Source organism: Anomaloglossus baeobatrachus, chromosome 2, assembly GCF_048569485.1.
Source record: "Anomaloglossus baeobatrachus isolate aAnoBae1 chromosome 2, aAnoBae1.hap1, whole genome shotgun sequence".
Lineage (NCBI taxonomy): Eukaryota > Metazoa > Chordata > Amphibia > Anura > Aromobatidae > Anomaloglossus > Anomaloglossus baeobatrachus.
Window position 1 is genome coordinate 478,483,656 of NC_134354.1, and position 18,568 is coordinate 478,502,223.

The window sequence follows — 18,568 nt, forward strand, 5'->3', positions numbered from 1 at the left end:
CACTCGGGACTAACAGTCCTTGCTGGTTGAGCTCACTTGTAGGAAACATATACCTGGAATCTGTACATCTCTACAGTCCCATGATAGGCCTCTGTTTGCCCTCCTTTCGCCTCCTTACAGGAGAAAGAACTAATCGACTTTGTACACTTTGAAGTCAGGCAGCAAGGGGTCCCCCCTACCTGTCATCTTGTCTATTTATGGTTTTTTCCTTACAGGCAATACCAGTGGTCAGGCATATCCTGAGGAGCTGCATCTCCTTTAACCCTCTAGGTTAGAAAATACTTTCTGGCCATCAAAAGGACCTCCACATGACCCGGACACATTTTTCAACCTGAATAATAGGAGTAGACATGAACTCCCTGTCTACAACAGACCAGCTCACAATCTGTGAATATACAACTCCAGTTAGTCCAGGTACTAATTGATGGAAAGCCGTAACTACTATCCGGACACGATATAGTCATCTAAACATTATCTTAAAAAGGATATAAGCACTCAACCACAAGGATCAACTACCTTGTGTCCTTCTTTCCAAGGAGTGATTCTTTTATATCCCCTGATGATCCCCTGTACTGCGTTAGGGGGGGTGAAACGCGTCGGAAGAGCTGGGAGATCCACAAGCCTAGTGGAACTCTGAGCTCTAACCTAACTTCTCCAGTACTTCCTAACTAGGGAAACCTATCAAACGGAAGAACCCTGGACATCTAACGCCTATTGTCTTTGTTGTCTATGGTTCTGTTTGTATATATGTACTACACACTTAATCACGTTATTTTTGGTGGTGGTTGCCCCCGCTAGAGGGTAGCAAGGACGGTGAGGCTGACATACATCTATAGCGTAAAAATAGGCTCAATCAAGTGAAGATTTCTAAATATAGCCAAGGGGGATGGTGACAGCATATATCTATCAGCATTACTCTGACAGTGACGAACCAACGCCTCCACTTTATCCTCTCTCAGAAACATTGTCTGGGGTTGTCCTCAGGCGAGGGCACTGTTTGTCTGACACCTGCACTTTATTTTTATTTTTATGTCTTTATGTGTTCTGAAATATATTAATGAGAAGAACAATATATTTGTTCTGTTTTAACAATTTCTAATAAAACGAATTTTATGAGAGTAGATCTAATAGGCTACTTTCACACATCCGGATTTTTGCTCTGCGGCACAATACGGCGTTCTGCAGAAAAACCGCAACCGGCTTTTGTAACGCCGGTTGCGGTTTTTTTTGCATAGACTTACATTAGTGCCGTATTGTGCCGCAGGGTCTTGCGTTCGGTCCGGCAAATTTAGCCGATGCCGCGGCCGGATCGAACGTTCCCTGCAACGTTTTTTGCTCCAGCAAAAAACACCGCATCGCGCCGCATCTGGCCGCTGCGGCGCATTTTTCAATGCATACCTATGGAGGCCGGTTGCGGCGCGATGCGGAAAAAAACGCATCCGGCCGCCGCATGCGGTTTTTTCCACTGCGCATGCTCAGTAGCATGCCGCAACCGGAAAAAACCGGACGGGCCGCATGTAAAAACTTATGCAAAGGATGCAGTGTTTTCGCCGCATCCGTTGCATAGTTTTCACAGCCGGATTGAGCCGCAGTGCTCAAACCGAATGTGTGAAAGTAGCCATAGTGGTATTCTTAGTAAAATACTACCTCTATATATTTCCAGTGGTTTAAGATAATTCGGCTCTCCACCAACATGCACCCAGCCATAAACAGCAGTTCTGGGGGAGGGAGGATGACATTTTTTCATAATTGTTTTTTTTTTCTGTGTACACATTACATCTGATAACGCTGATCATCCCCAGTACGAACTCTTCAAACACTGCAAACGGCTCACACTGGGCCAAGCACAAAGTATACCCGAGCACAGTGATGCTCGCTCAAGTGGTCAGCATAAGTAAAACACCCGAACTCTGAACTCAGACACTGAGAAAGGAGGCGGTTCACCGGTCACAGCGACGTCGCAGAGCAGGTATATGCGTGTGACGCTGCTGCAGCGATAATGTTTGCTACGGCAGCGATCAAACGATATCGCATGTGCGATGGGGGCGGGTGCGTTCGCGCTCGACATCGCTAGCAATTGCTAGCGATGTCGTAGCGTGTAAAGCGGCCTTAAATAAATTATGAATCTAATGATAATTGTTGCTTGTTTTTTATAAGCAAAAGTTGGAACACACTTTATGGTCTCTTATCTTATAATCCCAACATCTAAAATATTTTAAGAGATTGTATTTTTGTCATTAATATGAGGCAAAATTACCACGCGTAGATATGCAAAACTAAAGTTATCAATTGTTTGTATGAGTTTCCATAAGTGGGTTTGTCATAGTTTGTGTAAAGCTGGGTTTACACACTGCAACATCTCAAACGACATCGCTGTAACGTCACCGGTTTTGTGACGCAATAGCGATGTTGTTTGCGATGTTGCAGTGTGTGAAACCTATCAGCGACCCGGCCCCTGCTGTGAAGTTGTAATCGTTACAAATCGTTCAGGACCATTCCTAGGTCCTTTGTTTCCCGCTGTGCAGCATGAAGTTTCAGTGTGTGAAGACTTTGCAGCGACTTTGTTAGCAACTTCCCTTTCAAAAGGCTGCTTATCAACGTCCCCAAACAACCAGCTAGGTCGCTCTGCAGGTCCGGATCGCTGTTGAGTTGTTGGCCAGGTTTGCCTGTTTGAACGCTCACCAGAGACTTAGCAGAGACTTAGGGAGGTCGCTATTGCGTCACCAAACCGGTGACGTTACAGCGATGTCCTTTGCGATGTTGCAGTGTGTAAACCCAGCTTTAGTGAAGATAAGATTGCTGTGATTAAAGGTGCGCTCAGACTGGTTTATAGCCACCGCACACACTGGGACAATGTCAGAACTAGCCCTCACAGTGCTCACCCAGCAGCCATGAATGAAGGCGGAACAGGCCCAAGCATATGGTGCTTAAATAATAGTGCCTGTGGCAGAGGGCATGGTAGCTGTGTGTGAACAGACACAAAATTATATATAGATAGATAGATAGATAGATAGATAGATACAGAAGGAATATGCAAACCAAAGTCAGGCGTGCACGACACCATATGCTTGGTTTCACCATATGCTTTGTTCCACCTTCATTCATGGCTTCTGGGTGGGCACTGTGAGGGCTAGTTCTGACAGTCCCAGTATGTGCGACACATGGCTGCACATGCTGGGCCGTGAACTGCCTTTATTTGCAGTTTAGCATGTCTTTGCAGCTTGGGAGCGGTTCTAACATGTATCAGGTATATGTGCTTTAATATGGTTCTGCTTTTAATTTAATTAGTTAGCCGTATGGCACATTGAAAATATAAATATAAAGTAGGACCCCCCCCTATAGAGATTTGCCTTGACATTGGCAGGGGCGGCTCAAATTATTGATCAATCATTTGCTAAAATCTCAATTTGCATTATAGTACAGTTTGTTTGTTTTTCTACTTAACTGTTTATCCCCATTTAATAGGTGCTCCATGGACAATGCTACCAGGTGTGTATCTTGTCAGATGTATGCATGCTTTGAGCAGCCGTTCGAGGGTGAATATGTCTGCACTCGATGCAAGCATGTTGCGTATTTGGAAGCCAAGTTAACTGATCTAAATAAGCAGCTTGCAACACTCAGGGGCATTGCAAACCTGGAGAGGAGTTTCGAGCTCACTGAGCTTTCTCTGGCTGGGGCCAGTGATATGGAGGAGGGTGGAGGTGGGGAAGGTCAGGACCCAGAGGTAGGTAGCTGGGTAACAGTTAGAAGAAGAGGTAAGGGGAAAAGTGTCAGGGAGCCTAGTCCTGACCTGGCACAACCTAGCAAATATGCCTGATTGGCTGATATTAGGAATGAAGGGCCAGGACTAGGGTCACTACAGCAGGATATTGCTCCTAGCAACCAGGAAAACAACTGCTGTAGAAAGGAGGGAAATAAGAGTGCAGCAAAGCCCAGACAGTTGTTGGTGGTAGGGGACTCTATAATTAGGCGGACAGACAGGGTCATCTGTCGCCGAGACCGTGAATGCCGAACAGTGTGTTGTCTGCCGGGTGCTCGGGTTTGGCATATTGCGGATCGGATAGATAGATTGCTGGGTGGGGCTGAGGAAAACCCAGCGGTCATGGTGCACATTGGTACTAATGACAAAGTTAGAGGCAGGTGTAAGGTCCTTAAAAATGATTACAGGGAACTAGGAGAGAAACTGAAGTCCAGGACCTCCAAGGTGGTGTTTTCAGAAATACTACCGGTGCCACGAGCGTCACTAGAAAGACAGTGGGAGCTTAGGGAGATAAATACGTGGCTTAGAAATTGGTGCAGGAAGGAAGGGTTCGGGTTCATGGAGAACTGGGACGACTTCTCAGTCGGCTACAGGCTCTACGGTAGGAATGGGCTGCACCTCAATGGGGAGGGTGCAGCTGTGCTGGGGGAGAAAATGGTCAGACGGATGGAGGAACTTTTAAACTAGGATCTGGGGTGAGGGAGGGTTGTGGAGCAAATAAGGGGATAGATAGGGCAGATAGAGACAGTGAGATGGTAGGGGTCAATGAAGGATTAGGGGGGCTGGGACATGCAAGGAAAGTAGGGAGGCTAGGAGTAAGGAATCTGTTAATAGTATTAAATGTCTACTGGCAAATGCAAGAAGTCTTGCAAACAAAATGAATGAATTGGAGACTCTTATGTCAACCATGGATTATGATGTGGTGGGCATTACGGAAACCTGGCTGAATGAAAGCCATGATTGGGTGACAAACATACAGGGTTATAGTACATTTAGGAAGGACAGAAAAGACAAAAAAGGTGGTGGGGTGAGTATATTTATCAAATCTAACCTAAAACCTGTGTTGAATGATGACATTGGGGGGAACTGCAACAATGTAGAGTCAGTATGGGTAAATGTACATGGGGAGGGGAATAATGGAAAAATGCTAATTGGAGTTTGCTATAAGCCTCCTAACATACCTGAACAAAAAGAGGGTGAAATGCTGGAACAAATTGAAAAGGCAGCTAATAATAATAATCGGGTTCTTATTATGGGGGATTTCAACTATCCAGTCATACAGTGGGACATAGAATCTTCTGGTTGTGCTAAAAGCTGTAAGTTCTTATCCACAATTCAAGACAATTTCCTCTCTCAGATGGTAGATGAACCGACAAGGGGAGATAATTTGCTAGATCTGGTCCTGTCAAAGAGACCAGATACAATTTCAGATTTACAGGTCCGGGAGCACTTGGGCACCAGTGATCATAATATGGTAAGCTTCAAAGTAATATTCAATAGAACATTTCAAAGGGGAAATGCTAAAACCTGGAATTTTTAGGAAAGCTGATTTTAACAAATTAAGGGAAGAGCTTAAATGTGTGGATTGGAACAATGTTATGGTAACTGGGGATACCGAACATAAATGGGGTAAGTTTAAGGATATACTGCTAGAGTCCTGTAAAAAACTTATACCCTCTGGTAATAAAATGCCCCGGAATAAAAAGAAACCACTATGAATAAATAAGACTGTACAAAGTATAATAAAACAAAAACAAAGGGCGTTTAAAATCTTAAAGGCTGAGAATACAGAAATACATTTCAGAAGTATAAAGATATCAACAGGAAATGTAAAAAAGAAATCAAACAAGCAAAACTAGCTACTGAAACAAAAATCGCTAATGAATCCCAAAATCTTTTAGAAATACATTAATGCCAAAAGGAAAAAAAGGATAGTATCGGCCCCTTAAAATATAATAACATGTTAGTTATAGAGGACAAACAAAAGACTGAGATATTAAACAGGCACTTCTCATCTGTGTTCACCAAGGAACAGACTGTACCAGGGATCATTCAACAAGTGAAAAATCAAAGTTCACCATCCGATATAATTAATTTAGATCCAGGCAACTACCGTCCAGTAAGCCTGACATCAATAGTATGCAAAGTTTTTGAGGGCATTTTAAGGGATGACATGCAAAAATATATTGCAGAAAATAATATCCCGTGATCCCAACGTATTGTTACCCCTCTATAAATCCCTTGTAAGGCCACATCTGGAATATGGGATCCAGTTTTGGGCTCCACATTTTAAAAAGGACATTCAGAAGTTAGAGTCAGTTCAAAGGCGGCTAACTAGACGACTACAAGGAATGGAAGGCCTCCCATATGATGACAGGTTGAAAAAGTTAGATATGTTTAGCTTAGAAAAAAGACGTCTCAGAGGAGATCTCATTTATATATATAAATACATGTGTGGTCAATATAAAGGACTGGCACATGACTTATTTCTTCCAAAGACAATACTTTGGACCAGGGGGCACTCACTGCAAGTGGAAGAAAAGCGATTCCGACAGCTAAATATGAAAGGGTTCTTTACAGTTAGAGCAGTCAGACTGTGGAATGCCCTACCACAAGAGGTAGTAATGGCAGATACTATAACAACTTTTAAAAAAGGGCTGGATGACTTCCTCAGTACACATAACATTGTTGGTTATAAATGACTTAGTGACCAAATGTAGAGCTGGTGGAGGAAGGTTGAACTAGACGGACCTAGGTATTTTTTTCAACCTAAGTAACTATATAATAATTGTGAATTTACACTAAAAATATTTTTTTGCATGCCATTCTCAGGCAGTGCTGGCTCCCCCCCCTCTCTGCTGTACTTTGGTATATAGCCACCGTATAACATGGGTGAATGCTATCGGATGTTTACTATCAGCTGTGATCCCATGCTGTAATGTCTTTCTACTTTATTACTTCCTCCCCTGCCCAGGAGCAGTGGTATGATCAGACCCTTTCCCTGTACGGTCAGACACGACCATTACACAGTAAATAGCAGGGGCACATATATAAGATTATCTCAGCAGGGATATTTTTTTTTATAACACATCCAATTCTGGAAATTATTATTATTCCAAGATCTATTGATTAAAATAAACTTTGTTCATTGTACAACCCCTTTGAGTGGTATGCAACACTGTTGTATAGCATGTAGTATTTTATACCAAGACTAGAACCTAATAGTTCGAAACACATAGGTTATACTGCTCTGCTAGTAAGTTGTATGCCTTCCTATAAGTAATGATTTTATGGATTTATAGTAGAGAAGTTTGGATTTTGCTGGAAGCTTTGACTTTAGCTAGTCAGGAGCTGTACGTTGTAATAATCATTAAGTACATGATTACATAATGGTGTGTTTTAACTTCCAGCTAGTTAACATGTGTAGCAGTGATGGTCACCGATTATACGAAGCTGCCTCCGTAGGCTGTATGCTTGCTGTCAGCCCTTTCATCGTCCTCATAGGACTGCTATATACTGCCTTCTTTTTGGGACCGACAGCACTGATGGGTTCTGCTGCATTTATCTTGTTTTATCCATTAATGGTAAGTTTATTTGTGTCTCTGCTAAGCTACTATACAGTTGAAACCAGAAGTTTACATACACTATCTAAAAAGACACATATGCATGTTTTTCTCACTATCTGACATCAAATCAGAATAAACCTTTTCCGTTTTAGGTCAATTAGGAACCAAAATTGTTTATATTTACCAAACGCTAGAATAATGAGAGAGAGAGAGAGAGAAATGTTTTAAACCATTTTTATTACTTTCTGCAAAGTCAAAAGTTTACATACACTAAGGGGTACTTTGCACACTACGACATCGCAAGCCGATGCTGTGATGCCGAGCGCGATAGTCTCCGCCCCCGTTGCAGCAGCGATATCTTGTGATTGCTGCCGTAGCGAACATTATCGCTACGGCAGCTTCACATGCACTTACCTGCCCTGCAACATCACTCTGGCTGGCGAACCGCCTCCTTCCTAAGAGGGTGGGTCGTGCGGTGTCACAGCGACATCACACGGCAGGCGGCCAATAGGAGCGGAGGGGCGGAGATGAACGGGCCGTAAACATCCCGCCCACCTTCTTCCTTCCGCATTGCAGCCGGGACGCAGGTAAGGTGATGTTCCTCGCTCCTACGGCTTCACACACAGCGATGTGTGCTGCCTGCTGGAACAAGGAACAACATCGTACCGTCGCTGCTACGAAATTATGGAAATGTCGGACCCTACACCGATCATACAATAATGACGCTTTTGCGCTCGTTAATCGTATGTAAAAGTATTCACATACTGCAATGTTGACAGCGACGCCAGATGTGCGTCACTTTTGATTTTACCCCATCGACATCGCACATGCGATGTCGTAGTGTGCAAAGTACATCAGTCAGGAACTTAAAGCTGGGGCGGAAACTGGTCTTCCAAATGGACAATGACCTGAAGCATACTGCCAAACTGGTTACAAAGTGGCTTAAGGACCAAAGTCTGTGCGCACGTGTGCGCTCTGCACCGCACCTAAAAGGTGTGCTTCAGAGCGCAGCTGAAAAGCTCCGTTCTGAAGCGTATGGTTCCGGCAGAGAACGTGCGCTCTGCATGCAGCTCCTGCCATAGACAGAGCAGGGGCTGCCGGCAAAGCGCACGGAAGAAGTGACATGTCACTTCTTAGAACGCGCGCTTCGGGCAGCAGCCGAAGCGCTGCGCTCTATTACGCCACGTGCGCACGGCCCCTGCACAATCTCCATAGATTATGCAGGGGACGCAGGACGCATGCAGTTACGCTGCGCTACAAAGCGCAGCGTAACTGCATGTAATTACGCAACGTGCGCACATAGCCTTAATGTTTTGAGGTGGCCATCACAAAACCCTGATCTTAATCTTATTGAAAACTTATAGATAAAGCTGAGGCAGTTGCAAGCAAGGTGACCTACAAACATGGCTCAGTTACACCAGTTCTGTTAGGTGTAATGGGTCCAAATTCAAGTTCAAATATCCAAAGTGTTTGATCCAAGTCATACAGTTTAAGGGCAATAGTACCAAATGCAAATGAAATGTATGTAAACTTTTGACTTTGCAAAAAGTAATAAAAATGCCTTAATACATTCTCTATCTCTCATTATTCTGGCATGTGGCTAATATAAATGTTTTTGGTAATCCTAATGGACTTAAAACGGGAAAGGTTTATTATAATTTTATGTCAGATACTGAGAAAAACATGCATATGTGTCTTTTTAGATCGTGTATGTACACCTCTGGTTTCAACTATATATGTATTTACTGTACTTCCCACTAACTTCCAGTTCAGCATTGAAACTGGAAATCCTCTAACCATAGTTTTACTCATTTTTAATCTATAAATTATATAATTATTGATTTGCATTTTCTCTTTGCCATATATGTAAAATTCTGTTTTGTGTTTAGATGCTTGCATCAAAACTCACAGCATATTGTAGGAAGAAATGTATAGGAATCACAGATCAAAGAGTTCGAGTTATGAATGAAATATTGACCAGCATCCGATTTATTAAGATGTATGCATGGGAGAAAACATTCATGAGCAATATTCAAGGTAATGCTGAAAATGTGCAAACTGTAATATGTTATTCTTCAAACATTTTATGCAGTCTTGATCAGAGTATGTTTTTTACTTGGGTAAGCCTGAAGTTTAGTATTATATTCTTTAGTTTGCCATGGTATAAGATTAAACAGACGCTTGATTATCAAGAATTCCATTTCCACATACAGGCATATGCAAGTGCACAAATACAATAAATTAAGACAGCAATTTCAAAGCCAGAAGTGAATGACAAATTGACGAGTATGGGTGTGTATGGCACTGTGCTGTTATATGATGGCGCCACTCCCTGACCCAACCCTGATCTAAGATCACATATACTTATCACCACGTAACCAAAGTCCCCACATGGCATTAATACATTTAAGAGTTTTCTAAAGAAAAAAAAAACCAAAGGGTTTCATACCATGTTATTCAGATATTTCAGAAATATGTGATTGGTAGGGATCAAGCAGATCTCATTTCTGGAAAAGTCAGTTTACTTCAACATACTTATTAAGGGGTGTCTCTAGTTCTATATTTATTGAAGCATAACCGTGCATGATACTGGTGGACACACGAAAAATGACCCCTGTGCAGAACATTATATGGGCCTATGCAGTTCAATAGCTCACCATAATGCACAATTCCTCCTGCTTGGGAGGTGGAATGGGCCCCCTGATGTCGCTGGTCCCTGTACGGCCGCAACAGTTGCAATGGTATGTCCACCCCTGGTGCATTTGACGTGCCCCAGGGCCTAGGGTACTTGGTTTCGGGCGTTGGGTTTAGGGGGAACAATGTCACTCAGGTGGCCGGTGCCCGGTTCCGTGACCCCGGGGGTAGCTTGAAAAAGAAGGGATATTTACAAGGGAGTATGTACAAAATGTCTGTGACGCCACTTGCAGTGCGCGGCCATTTAGGGGAGAGCCGCCACTGCTTAATGTCCTCTGCTGGGGCTGTTAGTGTGGTGCAGCATAGATGTTGAACCCTCCGCAAATAGGGTTAGGCACCAGGGGATCAATGTTCGGGGTAGCAGTTAGTGCTGACGAAGGTATAACAATGATTCAGATGGCACGGGTTCTGCGGTTTAACTGGGCTTTACTCACTGAGTCCTGGTAGCCGCAGTCCGCTTCTTGCTGGTTTCGGGGTCCCGGGTTTCCTTTGTCCCAGTGCTGGCGTGGTGACCTGGTAAAAACTTCTCGTTGCACTTTTTGGTATTAGGGTCCCCGTGGCCTAAAGCAACTTGGGGTCTCTCTCTGTTCTCCCTCTTGTCCTTCTGAGTACGTATAACAGGTAACTTGAACCTCTCTTGGGTCAGACCTTTCTTTTTGTCTCAGTGCCCAAGTTCCCTCTTTATTACTGTGTCCCGTACCTTCAGTGGTGATGGACCCTGATAGTCCCCGATCACCTGCAGGATTACTGGGTGGGCTTGAAACTTCTGCCCAGACTAGGGTCCTGTGCCCCATCGTGCTCAGTCCCTTAGGGTACTGGCTCTGTTCCCCTTCAGGCGACCGGTCTCCTCTTTCATTTACCGAGGACCCCTCTGGACCACACACACCCTCTTTCACTCATGACTCCCTCAGACTCTGTCTACCAACTGACTAACTGACCACTCCCCTCTCTGTGCTTCTGGTTACTGAATTGTGCAGATCCAATTGGGCAATTTAAATGTCTGTAGTGCGGTTGCCAGCATTGGTCTTCCAGAAACCCAGGGTAATGCAGTCCTCTGCAGCACCTGTTACCTCAGGGTGCTGCACATGCTTTATTATAGGAAATCCATGCCCCCCCCCTTTTATCTAGAGGTCAATTTTACATTTCCTGCATCTGGATACCACATGTATCAAAATTCTGTGGCTTGGTTAGCCTGATAAACATGAAATGAAAAAGTATTTTGCTGAATAATATCTACTTTTAACAAATATTGTTTGTCACAGCTTATTACAGCTGCCATGTACTACAATTTGATCATATCTAAATGAAACACAACATATTTACCAAAGCATTGCAAAAATGAAAAGGGTTTTGTCCTCCACAATAGTCACCAGCTGTTATCAGCTCCAGCATCCAGAGTATATAAAGTAGAACACCTCGGTTGTCACACTAGTGGCTGCCCCGGTTCCTGCAGTTTAGCTTCTATTGAAGAAATGGGAGATAATCTGAGGTATTGGCTCCTACATGGAATGGTGCGGTATCGCTTTTGTTGAAGTATTTGTCACTTCAATTAAAAGTTTCTGGAATTCATTGTACGGCGCTGGTGAGAATTAAAGAAATATACAGGCACGTGATTTCCAAAGCTCTCCAAATGACTTTAATGAGCATCATTTTTATAGTCCTGAAAAATATAGGCATACCATGCATAAATGTAGGCTTTCCTTACAGAATAGCAAATAATACATGACATAACTACATAATAAGTAAACACATTCCCAGCATCCACCCAGCTAAGCCACATACCCCAATCAAGTCTTTGTTAAAAAAGTGAAATCCCACACCCTAAGGGTACCGTCTCACTAAACGACGTACCAGCGATTCCGACCACGATACGACCTGGTCAGGATCGCTGGTATGTCGCTACAAGGTCGCTAGTGAGCTGTCAAACAGTCAGCTCTTCCCAATGACCAGTGACCAGCCACCAGCCACCAGCGACTCATGTAATGATGTTGCGCTTAGTAACCAGGGTATATATCGGGTAACTAAGCTTTGCTTGGTTACCCGATATTTATCCTGGTTACCAGCGTACACCGCTTACAGGCTGCCAGCATTGGTTCCCTGTATACGTAGCTAGGGTACGCATCGGGTTACTAAGCAAAGTGCTTTGCTTAGTTACCCGATATTTACCCTGGTTACCAGCGTACGCTGTTTACACAGAGTTGGTGCTTGTTGGTCTCCCGCAGTCAAACACGCTGATGTGTGCTGCACAGCAGGAGACCAACGAGCAAAAGAAGAACCAGAACAGTGTGAAGCGATCAGCAATTTCACAGCAGGGGCCAGGTCGCTGCTTAGTGTCACACACAGCGAGATCGCTGATGAGGTCACTGGTACGTCACAAAACCTGTGACTCAGCAGCGATCTCGCTATGTGAGAAGTACCCCTATGAACAGATTTTGGCAGGTCTGAAGATTTTAACTCCTTCCTTGTTTTAACACTATTTACACTGTTTACATCTGGCCACTACTGGAGGTGATAATACTTGATCTGTGGGGGAGTCGGGTGTCAGAACCCCACTGATTTGTTATTGATTACCTATCAATGTGTTAGTAGTGGCAAACCTCTTTAAGTGAAGTTTTCTAAGAATTTACAGTAAATAAAATTGATTACTATAATGATATACAGTATTATTATTATTTTGTAGCCATCAGAAGAGCTGAGAGGTCTTTCTTGGAAAAAGCTGGCTATATACAGAGTGTTACATCAGGGATAGCTCCTGTGGTGGTGGTGGTTGCTAGTGTATGCACTTTTACATTGCATATGGCTCTTGGATATGATCTGACAGCTCCACAGGTAGGTACTAGATTAATATAGCAATAAATTTCCATGGCTTCTTGTGGTTTTATCTAAGGCTACTTTCACACTTCCGTTTTTTTGCATCAGTCCCAATCCGTTTTGTGACTGATGGGACAGATGTGTTGCAGATTGTTGTAAAAGTGATGCGACGCATCCTGCAAACAAACTGATCTGTTTTAGCATTTTTTTTTACCTGGCAAAGGTTAATTGCCATGAAAACCTACATAACCCCTATATGGGGATAGAGAGAGAGAGAGAGCGAATAAGCTAACCAAGTAATGGAATTGCGATATACGTTATAACAGTAATTGAAAAATAAGTATTATTGGATCACAATACTGTAGGAGGATATCCAAAAAGGGCTGTGGTCACATGCACATATCATGCACACTAGTTGGTAGACTCTTATGCCCTTTGATTAACGTCCTGCTTATAGTCTAGTGGAATCAGTTCAGAAATCAGGAGATCACTGGGATATAACACTACATTGAACGATATATGGCTTTAAATGACTGCTAATCAGCTACTGCATCACTCATATGCACAGAACGATCACTAATTTTACCCAACAAACAAATGTTTTGCTAGTTCACCAGGCAATCAGGAGCCTGTTTACACTAAACAATTGTTGGAAAATAAGCAGTACTTGGCAGATTCGTTCATGATAATAGTGCAGTGTAAGGAGAATGTATACTGAAGGATCTGGAGCACTAAACATATTTGCCCATCACTGGTCATTCTCATTCTCTGTCATTGACAAAAGACCTCAAGTCAGTTTCCCCCCAAAGGCAACAAGAGGTACCCTAACTAAGACCAATAATAAAATTTAACTAATAAACCAATAGTCCTATATTTCACCATGACTGGCTTCATCAGGGGACTCAGTCAGTCACCTGATGAAGCCAGTCATGGTGAAACATGTTGCGGAGGCTACTAGCTGAATCCTTTAATAAGCAGATGCAGGGTAGGATTAAGTGAAATATAAGGGTGGATAGGAAATAATTGGTTCAGGGACATTCAGGAATTGAAATCTAATCCTTGTGAGATACCCCATATGTTGTAATGGCTATACGATTATAATTATAATACCTAAAACCTTTGTTTTTAAATATAGGTGTCTCTTGATTTATTAATTTATAGAACAAAAGTTACATCTTATTATCGGTCTTTAGTTAGGGTACCGCTTCTTCAGCGGTGGACACTGACAGCTTGAGGCACCTTTTATGATGACCAAGCTACAAATATAGATATATATGTATAAATGTATACAGTATGTGTGTGTATATATATATATATATATATATATATATAGTGTGTGTGTATATATATATATATATATATAGATATATATATATCTATATATATACAGTGCCTACAAGTAGTATTCAAACCCCTGCAGATTTAGCAGGTTTGATAAGATGCAAATAAGTTAGAGAATGCAAACTTCACACAAGAGCAGGATTTATTAACAGATGCATAAATCTTACAAACCAACAAGTTATGTTGCTCAGTTAAATTTTAATACATTTTCAACATAAAAGTGTGGGTCAATTATTATTCAACCCCTAGGTTTAATATTTTGTGGAATAACCCTTGTTTGCAATTACAGCTAATGATCGTCTTTTATAAGACCTGATCAGGCCGGCACAGGTCTCTGGAGTTATCTTGGCCCACTCCTCCATGCAGATCTTCTCCAAGTTATCTAGGTTCTTTGGGTGTCTCATGTGGACTTTAATCTTGAGCTCCTTCCACAAGTTTTCAATTGGGTTAAGGTCAGGAGACTGACTAGGCCACTGCAACACCTTGATTTTTTTCCCTCTTGAACCAGGCCTTGGTTTTCTTGGCTGTGTTCTTTGGGTCGTTGTCTTGTTGGACGATGAAATGATGACCCATCTTAAGATCCTTGATGGAGGAGCGGAGGTTCTTGGCCAAAATCTCCAGGTAGGCCGTGCTATCCATCTTCCCATGGATGTGGATCAGATGGCCAGGCCCCTTGGCTGAGAAACAGCCCCACAGCATGATGCTGCCACCACCATGCTTGACTGTAGGGATGGTATTCTTGGGGTCGTATGCAGTGTCATCCAGTCTCCAAACGTCACGTGTGTGGTTGGCACCAAAGATCTCGATCTTGGTCTCATCAGACCAGAGAACCTTGAACCAGTCTGTCTCTGAGTCCTCCAAGTGATCATGAGCAAACTGTAGACGAGCCTTGACATGACACTTTGAAAGTAAAGGTACCTTACGGGCTCGTCTGGAACGGAGACCATTGCGGTGGAGTACGTTACTTATGGTATTGACTGAAACCAATGTCCCCACTGCCATGAGATCTTCCCGGAGCTCCTTCCTTGTTGTCCTTGGGTTAGCCTTGACTCTTCGGACAAGCCTGGCCTCGGCACGGGTGGAAACTTTCAAAGGCTGTCCAGGCCGTGGAAGGCTAACAGTAGTTCCATAAGCCTTCCACTTCCGGATGATGCTCCCAACAGTGGAGACAGGTAGGCCCAACTCCTTGGAAAGGGTTTTGTACCCCTTGCCAGCCTTGTGACCCTCCACGATCTTGTCTCTGAAGGCCTTGGAATGCTCCTTTTGTCTTTCCCATGTTGACCAAGTATGAGTGCTGTTCACAAGTTTGGGGAGGGTCTTAATTAGTCAGAAAAGGCTGGAAAAAGAGATAATTAATCCAAACATGTGAAGCTCATTGTTCTTTGTGCCTGAAATACTTCTTAATACTTCAGGGGAACCAAACAGAATTCTTGTGGTTTGAGGGGTTGAATAATAAATGACCCTCTGAATAAACTTTTCACAATTTAAAAAAAAAATAAAAAAGGAAATAACATTCTTTTTTGCTGCAGTGCATTTCACACTTCCAGGCGGATCTACAGTCCAAATGTCACAATGCCAAGTTAATTCCGAATGTGTAAACCTGCTAAATCTGCAGGGGGTTGAATACTACTTGTAGGCACTGTATATATATATATACACATATATATATACTGTATATTACATAATGCCCTCTCTTGTTATGTACAATTCCATTACTTCCATATAATTTTCTCTTGTTATTTTTGTTATTTAAAGCACCCTATCTATTTCATAGCATCCTCTCTTGTTAGATATAAAATTATATGACTGCTGATGGAACATGGTAAAGCTTTTCTCATGGAGGCACCTGATGGACTGGTCGTCTGGTCAGATGTTGCTCTACCTTCAGTCATTTTATATCTAACAAGACAGGATTATATAATAAAGAGAGGGTGCTGTGACTAACAAAAATAATGAGAATACGCTATATAAGAGACGGTGCTATACATAACAATTGAGTACCCTTTATAATAAGGGACGGCGCCATACATAACTAGAAATGATGCTACTAAGGAACAGTATTATACATAATAAAAGAAGAAACTATGTACCGTATTTTTCGGACTATAAGACACACTTTTTCCCCCCAAATGTTGGTGGAAAGTGGGCGGTGCATCTTATAGTCTGAATGTAGGGCATGACTGTGGGGAATGAGGGTGCTGCGGTGGAGCGGGTCATCGGCGGCATGCGCAGGCTGTAGCAGCGCCTGCCGTGACCAAGTAGGCCCGCTCATTTCATATGCATGCATCCTCCCGCCCATCATCTCTCAGCGCTAAAGTCGGCGCTGACAGGTGGGCAGGATGATGGGTGGGGGATGCACGCATAATTAACAGCCGTCCCGCGTGATCACCCCTGGCAACTACAGCCTGGAGTGATCATGTGTGGCTATATTCATCAGCGCGGGGGGCATCATCATCAGCGCGGGGGGCAGTGAATAAGTACGGTATACTCACTGGCCACCGTTCCCTGCAGCATCGCAATGTCCTCCTGTCTGTCGGCCCTCTGATCTGTGTAGAGAGCAGTGAACACGGCTCCATACACATCAGTGGGCTGGCAGACAGGAGGACATCGCAATGCTGCAGGGAATGGTGACAGCTCCACACAGGTCAGCGGCGCTGCTGCTGGCACAGACAGGAGGACGAGCGATGCTGCTGGAGTGAGGAAAGGTGAGTATAAACGTTTATTTTATTTGTGTGCCACAGGTTGCAGGCCATCTACCAGGATGGGGGTATATAGCAGGATGGGGGTATATAGCAGGATGAGGGTATTTATCAGGATGGGGGTATTTAACAGGATGGGGGTATTTATCAGGATGGGGGTATTTATCAGGATGGGGGTATTTATCAGGATGGGGGTATATAGCAGGATAGGGGCTATACCAGGATGAGGGACATCTATACAAGGATGGGGATCACATACAAGGCAGGAGGATCATTACCAGGATGGGGTACCTTAGTTAAAGAATTTGGGGACATTAGCCCATAACAGTGTCAGCAGCAGATCCTCGCCCCATAACAGTGTGTCATGACCACACTTTTTGCTTAAAATTTTATTTTCCTATTTTCCTCCTCTAAAACCAGGGTGCGTCTTATGGTCTGGTGCGTCTTATAGTCCGAAAAATATGGGTAATTAAGTAGTATACATACTAAGTGAACACACTAAATATTAATGGACTGTGCTATGCATAATAACTACATTCCTACATCTGTGTCGAGTGTGTGCTGCCTGATTTCTTTCTCGGACAGTGCACAGACCCATTGAGTATGTCCTATTCCTCATAATGAGATCAGCACAGCACATGCTCTGACTCTCACAGATCCATGCTTTTTAAGGATATGTAAATGGTTCTTTGAAACTGTAACGTCCAATAAAAAAATCTGGCAGCGCCCGGACATGTCACACAAATGTGGTGATAATGTCACCTAGGAGATTTAAAAAATAACAACAATACTCCAAGTCATACCATACAGAATAAATATTTGTATTCAGTGACTTACCGCTGAACTGATCTGGTTAGTTTTTGGTCGTCTCTTTTCCATCTGGTCAGAACTTCATATTCACACCTTCTAACCACAGCTCATATTGTCACACTGATCACAGCAACCCCGAAAATAATAAAGTCACATATATTTCATACATACATTTGCCTCCACAATAAAAAATCCCCACACTGCGCCTCTGACCACCATTAATATACAATCAGCCAGGCATTTTTCACAATATAGAATGATAAATAACCTGACACTGTGGCCCCCATTAACTATCTATGCCACCCAATAAATATAAACTAATCAGTCTCTGTGACTTTCCTCCCAATTAATTTTAAGGCTATATGCAAACATTGTATGTAAGCAAAGGGAGTGAGAATCCTGAACTCTCATGTATATGTTGCTTATTTTTTTTCCTTGCAGATTTGCAGCAGATTCAGATCTGCAGCATGGAAATTCTTCCAGCAGGAAAATATGCAACAAAAACTCATATTTTACACAGTGTTCTTCCTGCCATCAAATCAGGATTTGTAGCAGAATCGTCCGCTGCAAATGCTGAATGTACGCACACAGTCTTCGTCCCAGTCCTGTGTCCTCTCCTGCACAATTCATTCCTGCTAGCTTCATAATGAATTGGGGGGGGACAGGAGAAGACTCTATCAGAGTCTAATAATGAATTGTGTGAGGAGGACCCTGAGGGCCATATAATGAATTTTGAGATGAGGAGCACTCCTAAAAGGCCATATAATGAATTTTGGGGTGGGAAGGATACTATAAGGGCCTTATAATAAACTGTACGGTGGGAAGGATGCTACGGGGGCCATATAATGAATTTTGGTATGGGGAGCATGCTATGAGGGCCATATAAT

General features: G+C 43.1%; 1 protein-coding gene across 2 annotated transcripts in view; it reads left to right on the plus strand.

Annotated features, from left to right (window-relative positions):
- LOC142291690 (ATP-binding cassette sub-family C member 5-like) overlaps window positions 1-18,568 on the plus strand; it is a 229,614-nt gene that overhangs the window by 53,542 nt on the left and 157,504 nt on the right. For both annotated transcript variants that reach the window (XM_075336404.1, XM_075336405.1), the window contains exons 6-8: window positions 7,171-7,344; window positions 9,216-9,363; window positions 12,701-12,849. In XM_075336404.1, coding sequence (XP_075192519.1) covers window positions 7,171-7,344; window positions 9,216-9,363; window positions 12,701-12,849 — 471 coding nt within the window. The remainder of the gene's footprint in view (window positions 1-7,170; window positions 7,345-9,215; window positions 9,364-12,700; window positions 12,850-18,568) is intronic.